Source organism: Diplotaxodon limnothrissa, linkage group LG19 (assembly GCF_057381915.1).
Source record: "Diplotaxodon limnothrissa isolate DT_005_m linkage group LG19, D_limnothrissa_male_GT1.1, whole genome shotgun sequence".
NCBI classification, from domain to species: Eukaryota; Metazoa; Chordata; class Actinopteri; order Cichliformes; family Cichlidae; genus Diplotaxodon; species Diplotaxodon limnothrissa.
The window spans coordinates 28,285,958-28,301,618 of NC_140614.1; the positions used below are offsets into that span (position 1 = coordinate 28,285,958).

Here is a 15,661-nt window from a genome sequence, read left to right on the forward strand (position 1 = left end):
ATCAAGTTTAATTGTTCATAGTGATGAAAGTCTCTTGTTAGACAGAGAGCTATGGATACTGCTGTGCACTTAGGTTGTGTTCAAGTGGAAGCTAATATTTATTTTATATAATGAATGGTAGGAACATTTCCTGTATACCCTTGACAAAGGTTTTTCTTTCCTCACAATGAGGTATTTATTATTTACATAAATACAAGGTGTTTACCACCACCTTGCTTACAAAAGGTGGTATCTTTTGTTTAGACTTTATGATATTGTTTACGGCAATGCCATCTTTAACATTACTGTGTTCCAAAAAGAGACTGAATGCATAAAGTATTTGGTCATACTGCATTATTCCTAAAAATACTGGCGTCTGTACCATTTACAATTTTTAACCACTAATCATGTGTCCATTAATACCAGGACATTTGTTTTTGCACATTCTATTTAAAACAAAAGAATAAAAAGTTTTTGAATTAACAAAAACATTTTTCTTTGTTTTGGCAGCTCAGAGTGTGTTAGGTCTGTGTAATTTGATCATATGTAAAGAACGAATAAAGAATGAGTTTAAAGCCTGACGTCAACGAACTTGGTTTTTGAAATAAAATCAAGATTATTGTGTTTATGAGTCCTAAAGCACCGTACAGTATACTCCTCTTACAGTCAATTCACATGTACTACTAAGTCTTTACGCAGTCTTGTAATTCTTCTTTTTTAGTAGTTTTCAGCAATTGTTCTCCAGCCTCTTTGTGCGTTGGCTGAACCCCTGTTGTGTCTACACATAACAGAAAACGTTTTTAAACCATTAAAAAAAAAAAAAAAAAAAAGGACACATTGCTAATAGCAACCTGTTGCAAAAACACAATTTTTTCCAGTTTCTGTAGTTGAAGCTATGAAAACGCCAAAGTAACGGCAGTAAGTGGTAAGAGGAGTTTTGGAGCGATGATTCCTAGTTTGGAATTTGCACTTTTTAAAATTGTAGTCAAAATGTACTGAGGAGGTCAGGAGCGAGGTGCCAAAGTGCGTTTCTACAGCCATCTGTAAAAGACGCTGGAGCCTCTGTCATGGTTAGGGGGAACAAAAGCCTGCTAGCATCCAAAGCAGAGCTTTAAACATCCTTCAAGAAACCTGGAGAACCATTCCTAAGGACTACTTAAAGAAGTTATGAGAAAGCTCCCTAAGAGATTTCTGGCTGTGTTAAAGAATAAAGGTAGTCATACCTAATATTCACTTTCAAGCTCATTAGAATTGTAAAAATGTTGCTTTTGCCTTGTAAACTGTATTTCTATATATGTTTGCACATGCTTTAATAAATCAGTGCACCTATTTCATATTTTTATAGCAAAATACAAAGAAATAAGGGGTGAGCCAAGGCTTCTGCAAAGTCTGTACATTGAAACAGCCTAAGATCCTTGAGTTTTAATCCTGTTGATCACGTAATTGGACTCACGAGCATCAGCTCGGTGACATCTGCAGTGTGTTAGCGTTTGTTGTTTAATTAACCTACATGCTAATCCTATTATCAGGAATTATCATCAGAATGTCAGATCCATTTACTGAGCACTGACCATTAACAGCTTGTTTGTGAATATTTGTGAATTAATTCGTGATTTTTCAGCTGTGTAAAATAACTTCAAAAGAAAAAGCAAATCCAGGAATATATTTATTTTCTACAATCTTCCAGTTTCAAGGCCAACATACAAGAGAAAACCAAAGAAAAAACACATAAGAGTGATTCAATAGTTACATTACTCTTGACTACTACATTTTAAACAAAGATTGACCCTTGAATAAGATGACTGAAACATTCCTGGCATAACCAACTGAGGAGTCAAGTAATCAACTTAAGAAAATACTACATAAACACAGCACACACACACGCACGCACACAAATGACTGGCTGTAAAACAACCCCAAACCCAGAAAACTGCAAACATGAAAACAATTCCCTCTCAGATAACAAATGAGCAACAGTACAAAAGAAGTTTTTTCATGAAATTCCGTTGAGTTGTCAGAGCTCGTTAATGAATAATTAAATCAACTTATTATTATTCTGCCAGAAAAATGTATCCTACTTCATTAGGCTGTGTTGTGAGCAGTTGTGAGTATGACTTATAACATTACAGTCTTCTATATTTCACCTGTGATATTTCACATTATTACATTAGATGCACATAATCTATACAAAGTGAATTTAATTTGACTCTTGGTTGTATGGCCTTGTATTCATGATTGTCACCTTTAAGTACTTTAATCTGACAAATAAATGTGGTGTTTTTCATTACTGTCATCTCATACGAGCAGCTAGTGCATGGGCAATTATTCATAGCCACATCGCAGCTATTTATAGACACTAAATGGCAATTATGGTTGTAATATTCAGAAAACTCATAAAGAATTAGAAGACAGTTATAACCCTTAAAAGTACGTCTGCTGAGGTTTTCATGATTTTGTCTAATATATTGTTGCTTTTGCAAACCATTAAGGTTTCGGGTTTATAGCTAAAAAGGCTATGCACCACTTAAGGCTTCTGTGATGTAATGTTATTGCAATATAAGGTCTCACGGTCGGATATTCTACAAACATCGATTGAGAAAACCCCCCACAAGTCGTTATGCTACATCACTGAGATGTTCTACTGCAAGCTGTAAAGAAATGTTGAAAATCTAAAAATAATAAAAATAAAGTAAATCATAAATTGTCTACAGAAAGAGTGTGTTTAGGGCACCTTTGTCTGTGATTACTGTGGGTGCAGTGTTCTGCAACCTGACTGTGCATCTTTTATATTTGTCTGTGTATAGTGTTGTGTCTCAGGACGTAGACCAAGCTTTTGACTTTTCCCTTATCTTGTGTGTTCACTTGAGGAGGTTCTGAAGCATGGCGGTAGCGTATGTTGGGCGGGCCTGCTTGTTCTCAATGGCTTTCTTCAAGTACTGAATTCCATCACAGCGTTCCCAGATTTCTTCAAACTGCCTGGGCAGGATCTCTGCCCCTCTCTTCCGGGTCAAACCGGTCTCCTCCAGGCTCAGCTCACACATCTCCATGTCGTCTTTGCCTGAGCAGCCAAAGGGGAAGGATAAAGATTTACTAGCAGTGCATTCACTTGGACACTTGACATCACACAGTTTTAGCCAGAGTCATCTATTTATTAGACTACCACATGCCCATGCTTGGCGTGCTTGCGCTGCTGGCAGTAAACTGAAAATGATACAGTGCTTTTATAAGGTGCTAAAGGTGCATAAAGCAAAAGAATGGGCCGTTTTAGCTCATTGTTAGGTGGTTGCTTGGCAACGTGATGACGTTATATCATATCATGTATAATTTAACTTTTGTGGAGATAAATGAGATGCTACTGTCGTAAAATAAAAGAATAGGATGCTTTCATATGGGGTTATAGGTGCATAAAGGCAAAAACAAGTAAATATAGCCTGATGGTAGATGGTTGCCATGCGAGCTAGCTTACAGTGTTATAATATATTATGTGTAACTGCTGTTCTTTGGCTATAAATTTGATGACACTGTGGTGACATAAAACAGATATGATGCTTTCATAAGGCGCCGTAGGTTCATAAATGCAAAAAACAGCCGGCTGCAAATCATTTCGTAGGCAAGATGACAATGTCTGACAGATAATGTAATAATATGTGATTATCAGGGACCTAACCAAATTTGGTTGCTAAACTCCTAATCATACATTAGTTGGCAGCCAAAGAAACAAACAAATAAAAACACAAACAGAGAGTTCATGACTTCCAGGAAGATCATGTAGAGCTAAAATAGTGATCTATATACACATATATATATACATATCTATCTATATATATATACTGCATATCTCTATCTATCTATCTATCTATCTATCTATCTATATATATATATATATATATATATATATATATATATATATATATATATATATATATATATATTCTTGGATACAAGAATACATTGGGAAGATGGCCCCAACTGACCGAGTGCTCAGTGAATACCTCAGGCAGCAGAAACCCAAGAAAGAGGAGGGAGACGAGGAACCATCATGGAAGGACAGGGCCCTGCACGGTATGTACCACCGGCAGATAGAGGAGGTGGCTGATATCCAGAAATCCTACCAGTGGCTGGACAAAGCTGGACTGAAAGACAGCACAGAGGCACTAATCATGGCAGCACAAGAACAAGCTCTGAGTACAAGATCCATAGAGGCTGGGGTCTATCACACCAGGCAAGACCCCAGGTGCAGGCTGTGTAAAGATGCCCCAGAGACAATCCAGCACATAACAGCAGGGTGCAAGATGCTAGCAGGCAAGGCATACATGGAACGCCATAACCAAGTGGCCGGCATAGTGTACAGGAACATCTGTGCCGAGTATAACCTAGAAGTCCCGAGGTCAAAATGGGAGATGCCCCCAAGGGTGGTGGAGAATGACCGAGCTAAGATCCTGTGGGACTTCCAGATACAGACGGACAAAATGGTGGTGGCTAACCAACCGGACATAGTGGTGGTAGACAAACAGAAGAAGACGGCCGTAGTGATCGATGTAGCGGTTCCGAATGACAGCAATATCAGGAAGAAGGAACACGAGAAGCTGGAGAAATACCAAGGGCTCAGAGAAGAGCTCGAGAGGATGTGGAGGGTGAAGGTAACGGTGGTCCCCGTGGTAATCGGAGCACTAGGTGCGGTGACTCCCAAGCTAGGCGAGTGGCTCCAGCAGATCCCGGGAATAACATCGGAGATCTCTGTCCAGAAGAGCGCAGTCCTGGGAACAGCTAAGATACTGCGCAGGACCCTCAAGCTCCCAGGCCTCTGGTAGAGGACCCGAGCTTGAAGGATAAACCGCCCGCAGGGGCGTGCTGGGTGTTTTTTATATATATATATATATATATATGGCCTCAAGACAACAATTCTGATGGCTATAGATCCAAACGGGACACAAAAAAAAAAAAAAAAAAAATTGAAAAAAAAAAAATTTGAAAAAAATTGTATTGTTCGATACATATGCGTACCGAACCGAAAGCACTGTATCGAACGGTTCAATATCGATACGAATATCGTTGCACCCCTAATATATATATATATATATATATATATATATATAACACCCAGCACGCCCCTGCGGGCGGTTTATCCTTCAAGCTCGGGTCCTCTACCAGAGGCCTGGGAGCTTGAGGGTCCTGCGCAGTATCTTAGCTGTTCCCAGGACTGCGCTCTTCTGGACAGAGATCTCCGATGTTGTTCCCGGGATCTGCTGGAGCCACTCGCCTAGCTTGGGAGTCACCGCACCTAGTGCTCCGATTACCACGGGGACCACCGTTACCTTCACCCTCCACATCCTCTCGAGCTCTTCTCTGAGCCCTTGGTATTTCTCCAGCTTCTCGTGTTCCTTCTTCCTGATATTGCTGTCATTCGGAACCGCTACATCGATCACTACGGCCATCTTTTTCTGTTTGTCTACCACCACTATGTCCGGTTGGTTAGCCACCACCATTTTGTCCGTCTGTATCTGGAAGTCCCACAGGATCTTAGCTCGGTCATTCTCCACCACCCTTGGGGGCATCTCCCATTTTGACCTCGGGACTTCCAGGTTATACTCGGCACAGATGTTCCTGTACACTATGCCGGCCACTTGGTTATGGCGTTCCATGTATGCCTTGCCTGCTAGCATCTTGCACCCTGCTGTTATGTGCTGGATTGTCTCTGGGGCATCTTTACACAGCCTGCACCTGGGGTCTTGCCTGGTGTGATAGACCCCAGCCTCTATGGATCTTGTGCTCAGAGCTTGTTCTTGTGCTGCCATGATTAGTGCCTCTGTGCTGTCTTTCAGTCCAGCTTTGTCCAGCCACTGGTAGGATTTCTGGATATCAGCCACCTCCCCTATCTGCCGGTGGTACATACCGTGCAGGGGCCTGTCCTTCCATGATGGTTCCTCGTCTCCCTCCTCTTTCTTGGGTTTCTGCTGCCTGAGGTATTCACTGAGCACTCGGTCAGTTGGGGCCATCTTCCTAATGTATTCTTGGATGTTCGTTGTCTCATCCTGGACTGTGGTGCTGACACTCACCAGTCCCCGGCCCCCTTCCTTCCGCTTAGCGTACAGCCTCAGGGTGCTGGATTTGGGGTGAAACCCTCCATGCATGGTAAGGAGCTTTCTTGTCTTTATGTCAGTGGCTTCTATCTCCTCCTTTGGCCAGCCTATTATCCCAGCAGGGTACCTGATCACGGGCAGGGCGTACGTGTTGATGGCCCGGATCTTGTTCTTACCATTCAGCTGACTCCTCAGGACTTGCCTGACCCTCTGCAGGTACTTGGTGGTTGCAGCTTTTCTAGCGGCCTCTTCATGGTTCCCATTCGCCTGTGGGATCCCCAAGTACTTGTAACTGTCCTCTATGTCTGCAATGTTGCCTTCTGGTAGTTCAATCCCCTCAGTTCTGACTACCTTCCCTCTCTTTGTTACCATCCGACTACACTTCTCCAGTCCGAACGACATTCCAATGTCATTGCTGTATAGCCTGGTAGTGTGGATCAGTGAATCGATGTCTCGTTCACTCTTGGCATACAGCTTGATGTCATCCATGTACAGGAGGTGGCTGACAACTGCTCCGTTCTGTAGTCGGTATCCGTAGCCAGTCTTGTTAATGATCTCACTGAGGGGGTTCAGGCCTATGCAGAACAGCAGTGGGGACAGAGCATCTCCTTGGTAGATCCCGCACTTGATGGTGACTTGTGCTATGGGCTTGGAGTTGGCCTCTAGTGTTGTACGCCACATCCCCATTGAGTTCCTGATGAAGGCTCTTAGGGTCCCATTGATCTTGTACAATTCTAGGCATTCCAGTATCCAGCTGTGGGGCATTGAGTCATAGGCCTTCTTGTAATCAATCCAGGCAGTGCACAGGTTGGTCAGTCTGGTCTTGCAGTCTCGGCTGATTGTTCTGTCTACCAGTAGCTGGTGTTTTGCGCCTCTGGTATTCTTGCCAATTCCTTTCTGTGTCCCGCTCATGTATTGACCCATGTGCCTGTTCATCTTAGCCGATATGATGCCTGACAGGAGCTTCCATGTAGTACTGAGGCAGGTTATTGGTCGGTAGTTGGAGGGGACCGGTCCCTTCTTGGGGTCCTTGGGGATCAGGACCGTCCGGCCTTCAGTTAGCCATTCCGGGTGTCTCTCGTTAACTAGCAGCTGGTTCATTTGTGCTGCCAGACGCTCGTGGAGTGCAGTCAGCTTCTTCAGCCAGTAGGCGTGAACCATGTCGGGCCCTGGTGCTGTCCAACTCTTCATACTGGAGACCCTTTCTTGGATATCTGCCACTGTGATGGTTACTGGACCCTGTTCAGGGAGGTCGCTGTGGTCAGCCCTCAGATCCTCTAGCCACTGAGCATTGCCGTTATGGGTTGCATCCTTCTCCCATATGCTCTTCCAGTATTGCTCCGTCTCCAGCCTTGGTGGTGCTGTTCTCTTATTGTTCCCTTGCCACTGAGAGTACACCTTTGCTGGTTCTGTGGAGAACAGCTGGTTTATTCTCCTGCCTTCTATCTCTCTGGTGTACCTCCTCAAGCGGCTGGCCAAGGCTGTGAGTCTTTGCTTGGCAGTTTCCAAGGCCTCAGGTATGGACAGCTTGCTGTATTTCTTAGGCACCTTATTTGTCGCACCTTTCTGCAACTCCGTTAGTTGGCTAACCTCCCTCCGTGCTACTTTGATCTTGCCCTCTAGCCTCCTTCTCCATGGAGGGTACTGCCCCTTGTCGCTGTTCAACTTGTAGCCAAGCATCTCACTGATCACTGTTGCCGTATTGTAGATCAGCTTGTTAGTGTCGGTAATCGTGGTTGTAGGTATTGCCCGTAGTGCTGCATTAACATCATCTAGCAGACCTTCTGAGGGAACTTCACGTAATCTTGGTAACCGGCTACGCGGGATCCAGGTTTCAAGCTTGGCCATGATCCTATTTTTCAGGTCAGTTCCTCTCGCACTCAACGATCCTTCTCCTATCGCACTTGGGGCTATGTACCCAATCTCGGGTGGGGGTGATGATATCTCCCCCCTGACCTGGCGTCCTGACTCCTCCTTGCCGTAGCATTTGTGTTGTACCTCGTCAATCTCTAGCTGTGAGAGCAGTCCCTTCTTTCGAATGTTGGAACACTGAGCTACTAGTTGTTTATATATATATATATATATATATATATATATATATATATATATATAAATAAATAAAAATAAATAAAACTGTTGACTCACCTGCGACCAGCACGATGGGTTGTTTGTCTGGATGAAGCTCCATTTGTCTGGCTATCCAGGGCCCATCAAAGTGGGCATACCACCAGCCCTTCTTTTTATTCTGGGGATCCTTGTACTGGTCAGCGGGTCGGATAAAAGGAATGCGGAAATAACGCTGCTGCCGGTTCATGGCTACCTCTTGATGCTGGGTCGTCATCAGAGGAGCTGGGTTCTGTTCAGCTGTAGTGACACAGTGCAATCATTAGAAAAATTAGTAGTAGTAGAGGAGATGGTTTTGTACTTTCACGGCAACAGCTTTAAGTATTCACAACAAAGAACCTGTTATTTTGGCTTATATTAATGTAGCTTTGTACTAGCTTTGGTAAAAGACGAGAACATGCTGAGTGGGACAGGAAACAAAGAATACAGCTTTTAAAACATACAAGATCAAAAAGGAACAGGGATGCCCCATGTAAACACTACAGGGAAAGGCTGGGAAAGCAGCTTTTAGCCTTTTATGAAGTGGTCTCAAATACGACCCCTGCTACATCAGTACAGGCCAAAATCAGGATCCAAATATAAGGAAACAAAGTAAAGCTTTTAAGAGCCATCATATCAAAAGAGAAAGGCAAGAAAATATAGTAAAATTAGAAACAACATCTAATGTTCCCATTGTCCACAATCGAATATTTGTTTTTGAAATGAACAGGAAGACAAATGTAGTACGAGTGTGAGCTTTCAAGGAGCAGAGTAACACTTGTTTGTGTTTTGTGGCACAGAGTATGCTCGGTTGAATTGAGAAGGAAAGCAAGCTGTCATACTAGCAACATGGCTGGCAATTATTTGCTAATTAGAACACCCATTTTTGACAGAGTCGGACAGAAGGTGGCTGAATGTTTAGGCCTTGGCATTTCATCTGTTAACTGAGTGTTGGAAAACATAGGCAGGTTATCTGTGTGCAGGTCACACAGGCGGGTCTCTGCCAATAAAAGTGAAGGGCTGAGGTGGAGAAAATAACCTGCAGTAAGATTTGCATTAGTGACTGTTTATTACAGTACTCATATACAGCGTATGGGAGGGTGCAAATTTATGCTCATGTTTAAAGCAACTTTCAGCTGCTCCCTTATTGTCGAGGGGTCGCCACAACAGGTAGATCTGCATATTTGATTTGGAAGATTTTTATGCTAGATGTCCTTCTTGATGCATTCCAAACAGATTTGTGTCTCCTCTTGGGAACAAAATGGGAACCTTGTTACTCAAATGTGTAAACCACTACAGCACACTTAGTGGAATTATGAAGCAACAGAACACAATATCCTTTACTAACCATAGTCAGTGACACATTTAGGAGCCCTCAGATCGCTCCCGTCATCATTTTGTTTCTTGTTCTTGGATTTCCATGCATGATAGACCTTCAGACGACGGTGAAACTCCTCTCTGCAGGCTGCCAGCAGGTCAATGTCTGTCCCCACAACATAGCATCAGTAAGCATGCATGAAATCAAAACAATCACAAATTGGCAGAAGAATGAAAGAGAGAAGAATGAGCACCTATTTTTATTTAACACAGGCTGGTTTAATCTACATCTATCTTCTGTTTTTCAACATAAAATCCAAATCTGGAACAGATAAGTCGCAAATTACCATTTTATATAGTTTAAGAACCAGTAAAGACATCCAGCAACTAGTTGGCTGCCAACAGTTTCATAATGCCAGGACTGAAAAATTGAACTGCTATTTCCAGAAAACATTGTGTGTGCATGTCTGTGTTTTAGGGTGCAGCATGCCATCTCAGTGAAGAAAACATTCAAAACCGACAGCGCCTTTAGTGAGCATCGGGCTATAATCAGTCAGTTTTAAAGCAGAGTTTTTTGTTGGTAACACCACCGATCCCATCAAAGCAAATGGGTTCCACAAATTAGCCAGATGTCCTTGGAATCCCATCGGGGATATCAGAGTGCCTAACACTGATCAGAGTACTGTATACAGTGACAGTTATAAAGACGTTGGCATAAAGGCATCTGCTTTTCATGCTGACTGAGAAGAAGGTTGGCTGGGAATGACTAGAAAGAGTAAAAGTCAGCCATCCTCCATAATGATGATAATTTCCTCTCTCTCTAACAGTAAAAAACAAGTCGATGAGCCATAGCAGCTGTGGGAACATCCTCACATTGGGTTTTTTTACGTTGCAGGGAAGACATCTTGTGTTCTCACTCTCGACAGCTGCAGTTTTAGCTTTTTAACAGCCACTTTGGCAACTCGAGGAATGACTGAGAGTGCAGATGAAAAGCGTGTGCAGAGAGAGATGGTACCCCATGGTTTTGTGTACCAGAATGGCCAAAACATGAGCTGATGCAGAATTATTTAATGTGGGGGCTGAAAACTGTAAATAATTTTGTGATGAAGCCTCCACTGAAAAAAGCGACCTTCAATCAGGGCTTTAATAACTAAATGTGCATTTGACGGTCGAGTCAATGTGCAGACACTGTTTTTTGAGTGAGGTGAAACTGGGTAGGTTGAGGATTTCTCACCACAGGATGTGTTGATGACATCTCGCAACTCAGCATACTTCCACTTGCTAAGGTCGTACTTTTTCACACCAGCAGCAGCTTTGGTTGCCTGCACCTGAGGACCCCTATGGCAAGGAGCAGATGAGCGGGGGCGAGAGGGAGCAAAAAAGAAAAAGAAGGTGAGTGTGAAGACAGGTAAGTGTGACAAGGTGGGACTATCAAGGGATTGGGAGTTGTTACTTTCAAATATGATTCAGGTTTAACATTTTAGGGCTGTATCAAAACAGAAAAAGCTACTTTTAACAATAAATCAGAAAATAATGAAAAAAAATTACATATGTACTTTAAAAAATATATAAAAAATTACTAAGATCTAATGTTTAAATTGCAGAAAGAATGGGTGAACATTTGCAACCAGCAGATTTATTAAGGATACCAACCTTAGTGAAAAAATGAAACAATCACTTCACTTCTTATAAACCTTCCTCATTGTCTCAGCTGTTAAAATTCACATTAGGAGCCAGACAGCAGGGGAGCTAAAGAGCACAGTTTGTCCACATCTCTGTGGCCTGTTTTTAAATTCCACGGAATTCCACTCCGTTGTGGAAGAGCTTTTGTACCAAATATTTCTTGTGGAACTTTGAGTGTATTTAAATTTATGTAAAAAAAAGAGAGATGAATGAAAAACAAAGTGTAACTGTGCACTGCTTTAATAAACAACTACTAAGTCAACTAATGGCAATTGATGGTGTTTTAGCTACTTAACAGACTATTGCAGAGCTCTTATCTCATGTCTCCAGCTTCCCTGCTAAGTATAGGCAGCTAATTCAATAATACAAAGGATTTGTCTCCTCTATTTACAGTTGGCACAACTGTTACTGTCTCTGGGTAGAGGATTGCTGATCTATGAATCATTTACTAAATTACCATTACCATTTAAGATTCACACAGACTGCAAAGATTAAACTGATTTGGGATGATGACCAGTGCTGGCTGAGGCGCGTGCCAGTGTGTAATGGTGATAAACCAGAGGAAAAAAGGTTTTACTTCTGTTGCGGAGAGAAAAAAAAGCTGTGGAAAGGATGTGATGCCCGGGGTTTTGCTTCTGGCAGAACGTAAATGTGAAATGAATCCCATTCCCCATTCAGGAAAAGGAAGACAGAAGGAGGCTGTGATCTTTCCAATATTCTTTAGCTACTAAGTCGGCCATGCCAGCCAATGTGCTTACCTCTACTGCACAAAATCGGCCTAATCTCTGTGCTAGGCACATGCAAAACATGTGTCTCTCTTCCTCTAGTTGGTTGCCAGAGGTCACCTGACTTACAGGAATACTTAGAGTCTACAACATGGGCTCTGGAGCCAGCGCTGACATAAGAAGCTTTTCGATCCAATGTAATTTGTGCTCACTGAAAACTACAGGTAAAAGCGTGCATAGGCTATTGAATGCTTTCTCCTAACATTAAACACAATGTAGCTGCAGAAATACAGTGATGCATATTGTATCTGAAACACCCGAGCTTTATTTAGGACAAGGTTTAGAGGTATAAGGAGAGCAGAGATAGAACTGTTAAACTTTCAGCAGTTTATGTAAATGGATCTGTTTTTCACTTCCCTTTTTTACATGGGATGTGCAGTTGTTCCCGCAAATAACCTCAAAATGCAGTTTCCTGCATAGCTACACAAAGATACTAAGTGTCCTCATATAGAAAGAGTGAAAAGTGAATGAGAGCGTGATTTTGAATACAGCTTGTTTGAGTACTAAACATTTTATATTAGTATTAAACATTTTGGGAAGGATATATCATATTTTGGTTAAACTTCTCTAACTGAAAACACTCTCAAAACTAGAGAATTAATACAGTCCAATTTTTTTTACCATTGAAAACTTTGTTTGTTAAGAGCCGCTGACACCACCAGTTAGAATACAGAGCGACAGTGGAGTAAGTCATACTGCCACAAAATTATAAACTACTGTATGCATGCAAATCCGAACCCATCGCTGAGGACAGTATGTTCAGTCTGTGTGGTACACCAGCACTATGAAGGCTGCAGTCATGGTTTAACCCCTGCAGAAACAAAAAGATCCGATACTGCGCTCATCTGACACTGATGATTTAGTGTGCCATATTAATTTATGGGTAATTATGATTACTGTTCTGGCTCCTTAAGAGTCACCACTCATGTTATGTAGTGTTATACAAGTTCATGCAATCTTTATTTGTTTCTGGCACACTGTTCATTTTATTTTGACATTCTACCGGAAGTGCTACTTCTCATTACTTCCTGTCTAACGGGAGAAGGACAGTTTGCTACTCCTGTGCCTGCCTATGCTACCTCTTAAGCCAGCACAGTCTGTAAGTTGGCAGTATTGTTGTGTTTTATGTTAGCACTAACTGCCGTGTGTTGTTTGTGATATTTTGAGAAAGCAAATTGACTCAATGATGTGCTTTATTAGTCATTAGCCTAAACGCTAATTAGCGCTAGCTAACCGCTAACGTTAGCTTGTTAGCTTGTTTCGTTCTGCTTTGCTTTGCATAGTAACAGGTCATAGCATCTTCTAATTGTAAGAATGTTTGCTTATATTAGCTCACATGGGATATTTTGTGTTTGTTTACAGTTTTACCATTCATCCATTCATGTATTTCGACAAAGCCATGCTATGCATCCAATCAAATAAATCCACCAGAAAGGAACAACGGTGTGGTTTTTCTACATGGGATGATGGTTGTCTGTCTGCCTAGTTAAGTGCGAGGGCAGAACAGTAAAAAGACTGGCGAAACGGCTACTTCAGGAGGCAGTCTTCCAGACATCTGACCCAGACGCCACTATGTCAACGGTGTGGTTTTTCTACATGGGATGATGGTTGTCTGTCTGCCTAGTTAAGTGCGAGGGCAGAACAGTAAAAAGACTGGCGAAACGGCTACTTCAGGAGGCAGTCTTCCAGACATCTGACCCAGACGCCACTATGCTGTCAGCAGAGGAGGAGCAGCTGGAGGTACGGTCCACCTGCTCTGGATCTACATCCAGATCCCGCAGCTCACTCGCCAAAGCAGCAGTCGAAGCACGGGCAAAGGCCGAAGCAGCACGCGCCAGAGCAGAGTTTACACGACGGGAGATTGAGGTGAAAATGAGGCAAGCAGAGTTAAGTGCTACATTAGAAGCACTAAAAGAAGAAAAGGAAGCAGAAGCTGCGCTCGCTGAAGCCAATGTATTTGAAGCAGCAATAGCAGAGGAGGTAAGCGGGGAAATGTGGTCATCTCGTGTGTCAGAAAAACAATATGGGGAATCACGACAGGGTCAAGAGAACTCACAACCAGCGCTGAACTCTCACGCTCTACTCCAGCTTCCAGCTTCAACCCAGTCATACAGACTACAGAGTTATCTTGGATATTCTTCACCAGAGCATCGCAGAGAAGACGTGCCGGACCCCAAACACTTTACGCCGATAAAACAATGTGACATCAGTCCAATCCCCGATCCAGCCACTTCACCTCAATATGTCCCACAGGTAAATCAACAGGACATCAAATATGAGATTGGCAGCCATCTGACACCAGCTGCTGATACCCAAGAAAAATGTGGCCAAAGGTATGTAAGTACCACACCGCAACCTATGAGCTTTTCCCCTTACACTCCACCTTTCCAGCCAACGCAAATCAACAACGGGAACAGTGACTTTGCTAATCTCGCTAAGTTTCTGGCAAAAAGAGAATTGGTGGCAGACGGTCTGACAAAGTTTACGGACAGAGCAGAGGACTACTGGGCATGGAGAGCTTCTTTCTGTAACGCTATTGAAGGGTTAAGCTTAAAGCCTAGCGAACAGTTAGATTTGCTCACCCGGTGGCTTGGAGAAGAGTCGTCTAAGCATGCCAAACGTATACGCTCTGTCCATCTCAACAATCCAGCAGAGGGCCTACGTCGAGTTTGGACACGGCTACAAGAATGTTATGGCACCCCAGAGGCTATTGAGAAGTCGCTCCTTGACAGACTTGAACGCTTTCCTAGAGTGTCAAACAAAGACCCCCAGAATCTCAGAGAACTTGGCGACCTACTTTCTGAAATTGATGCAGCCAAATCAGACGGCTCTTTACCTGGGCTAGTGTATTTGGACACATCACGTGGCATTGCCCCGATAGTTGATAAGTTGCCAACAAATCTTCAAGACAGGTGGATGTCAGAGGGGACTAAATACAAGCAGAGACATGATGTATATTTCCCTCCATTCTCATTCTTCTGTCGCTTCATACAAGATGAAGCGAAAATGAGAAACGACCCCAGTTTTAAGTCTACTGTATCAGGTCCCACATCCTATCCAACAACTCACGACAACCACTATACAAGATTTGCCAAGTCAAGACTGCCTGTTGCCGTCCACAAAACAGAGGTAAACAAAACTCACAAACCAAACTTAGGCAGCACGAGTGAGTTCACAAACAAACTGTGTCCCATCCACAAGAAACCGCACCCGTTAAAGAAGTGTAGAGGTTTCAGGGAAAAGACACTAGATGAGCGTAAGGCATACCTCAGGGAACACAACATCTGTTTTAGGTGCTGCAATTCCTCAGCTCACCAAGCTAAAGACTGTAAGGAAGAGATTACTTGCCTAGAGTGCAACAGCAACAAACACGTTGCAGCGCTGCATGCAGGTCCAGCTCCATGGACACAAAACACAAAAGCTCAAAACATTGCCCCAGACCAGGACAGGGAGGAGCATGGCGGGGAGAGTAGCCTAGACTTGGAGACTAGCTCAGCATGCACTCAAGTTTGTGGGGACTTAGGTGGGGGGCGTTCCTGCTCCAAAATATGTCAAGCCTACATTTATCCAAAGGGGCATCCAGACAAAAAGGTCAAGGTTTACGCTATCATAGATGACCAGAGCAATAGGTCATTAGCGAAGTCAAATCTTTTCAACACCTTTGGCATCCCAATGAGCAACCTAGCGCCATACACACTTAAGACATGTACAGGG

General features: G+C 43.0%; 1 protein-coding gene across 4 annotated transcripts in view; it reads right to left on the reverse strand.

Annotated features, from left to right (window-relative positions):
- Positions 1 to 2,837: 2,837 nt before the first annotated feature.
- myo6b (myosin VIb) overlaps positions 2,838 to 15,661 on the reverse strand; it is a 45,873-nt gene continuing 33,049 nt past the window's right edge. For 3 of the 4 annotated variants that reach the window (XM_085343495.1, XM_085343491.1, XM_085343492.1), the window contains 4 exons: positions 10,714 to 10,817; positions 9,511 to 9,645; positions 8,205 to 8,423; positions 2,838 to 3,037 (listed from right to left, as the gene is read on the reverse strand). In XM_085343495.1, the coding sequence (XP_085199621.1) occupies positions 2,838 to 3,037; positions 8,205 to 8,423; positions 9,511 to 9,645; positions 10,714 to 10,817 (658 nt within the window). Of the gene's footprint in view, positions 3,038 to 8,204; positions 8,424 to 9,108; positions 9,136 to 9,510; positions 9,646 to 10,713; positions 10,818 to 15,661 lie in introns of all 4 variants that reach the window. The other variant, XM_085343493.1, reaches the window with a different exon arrangement.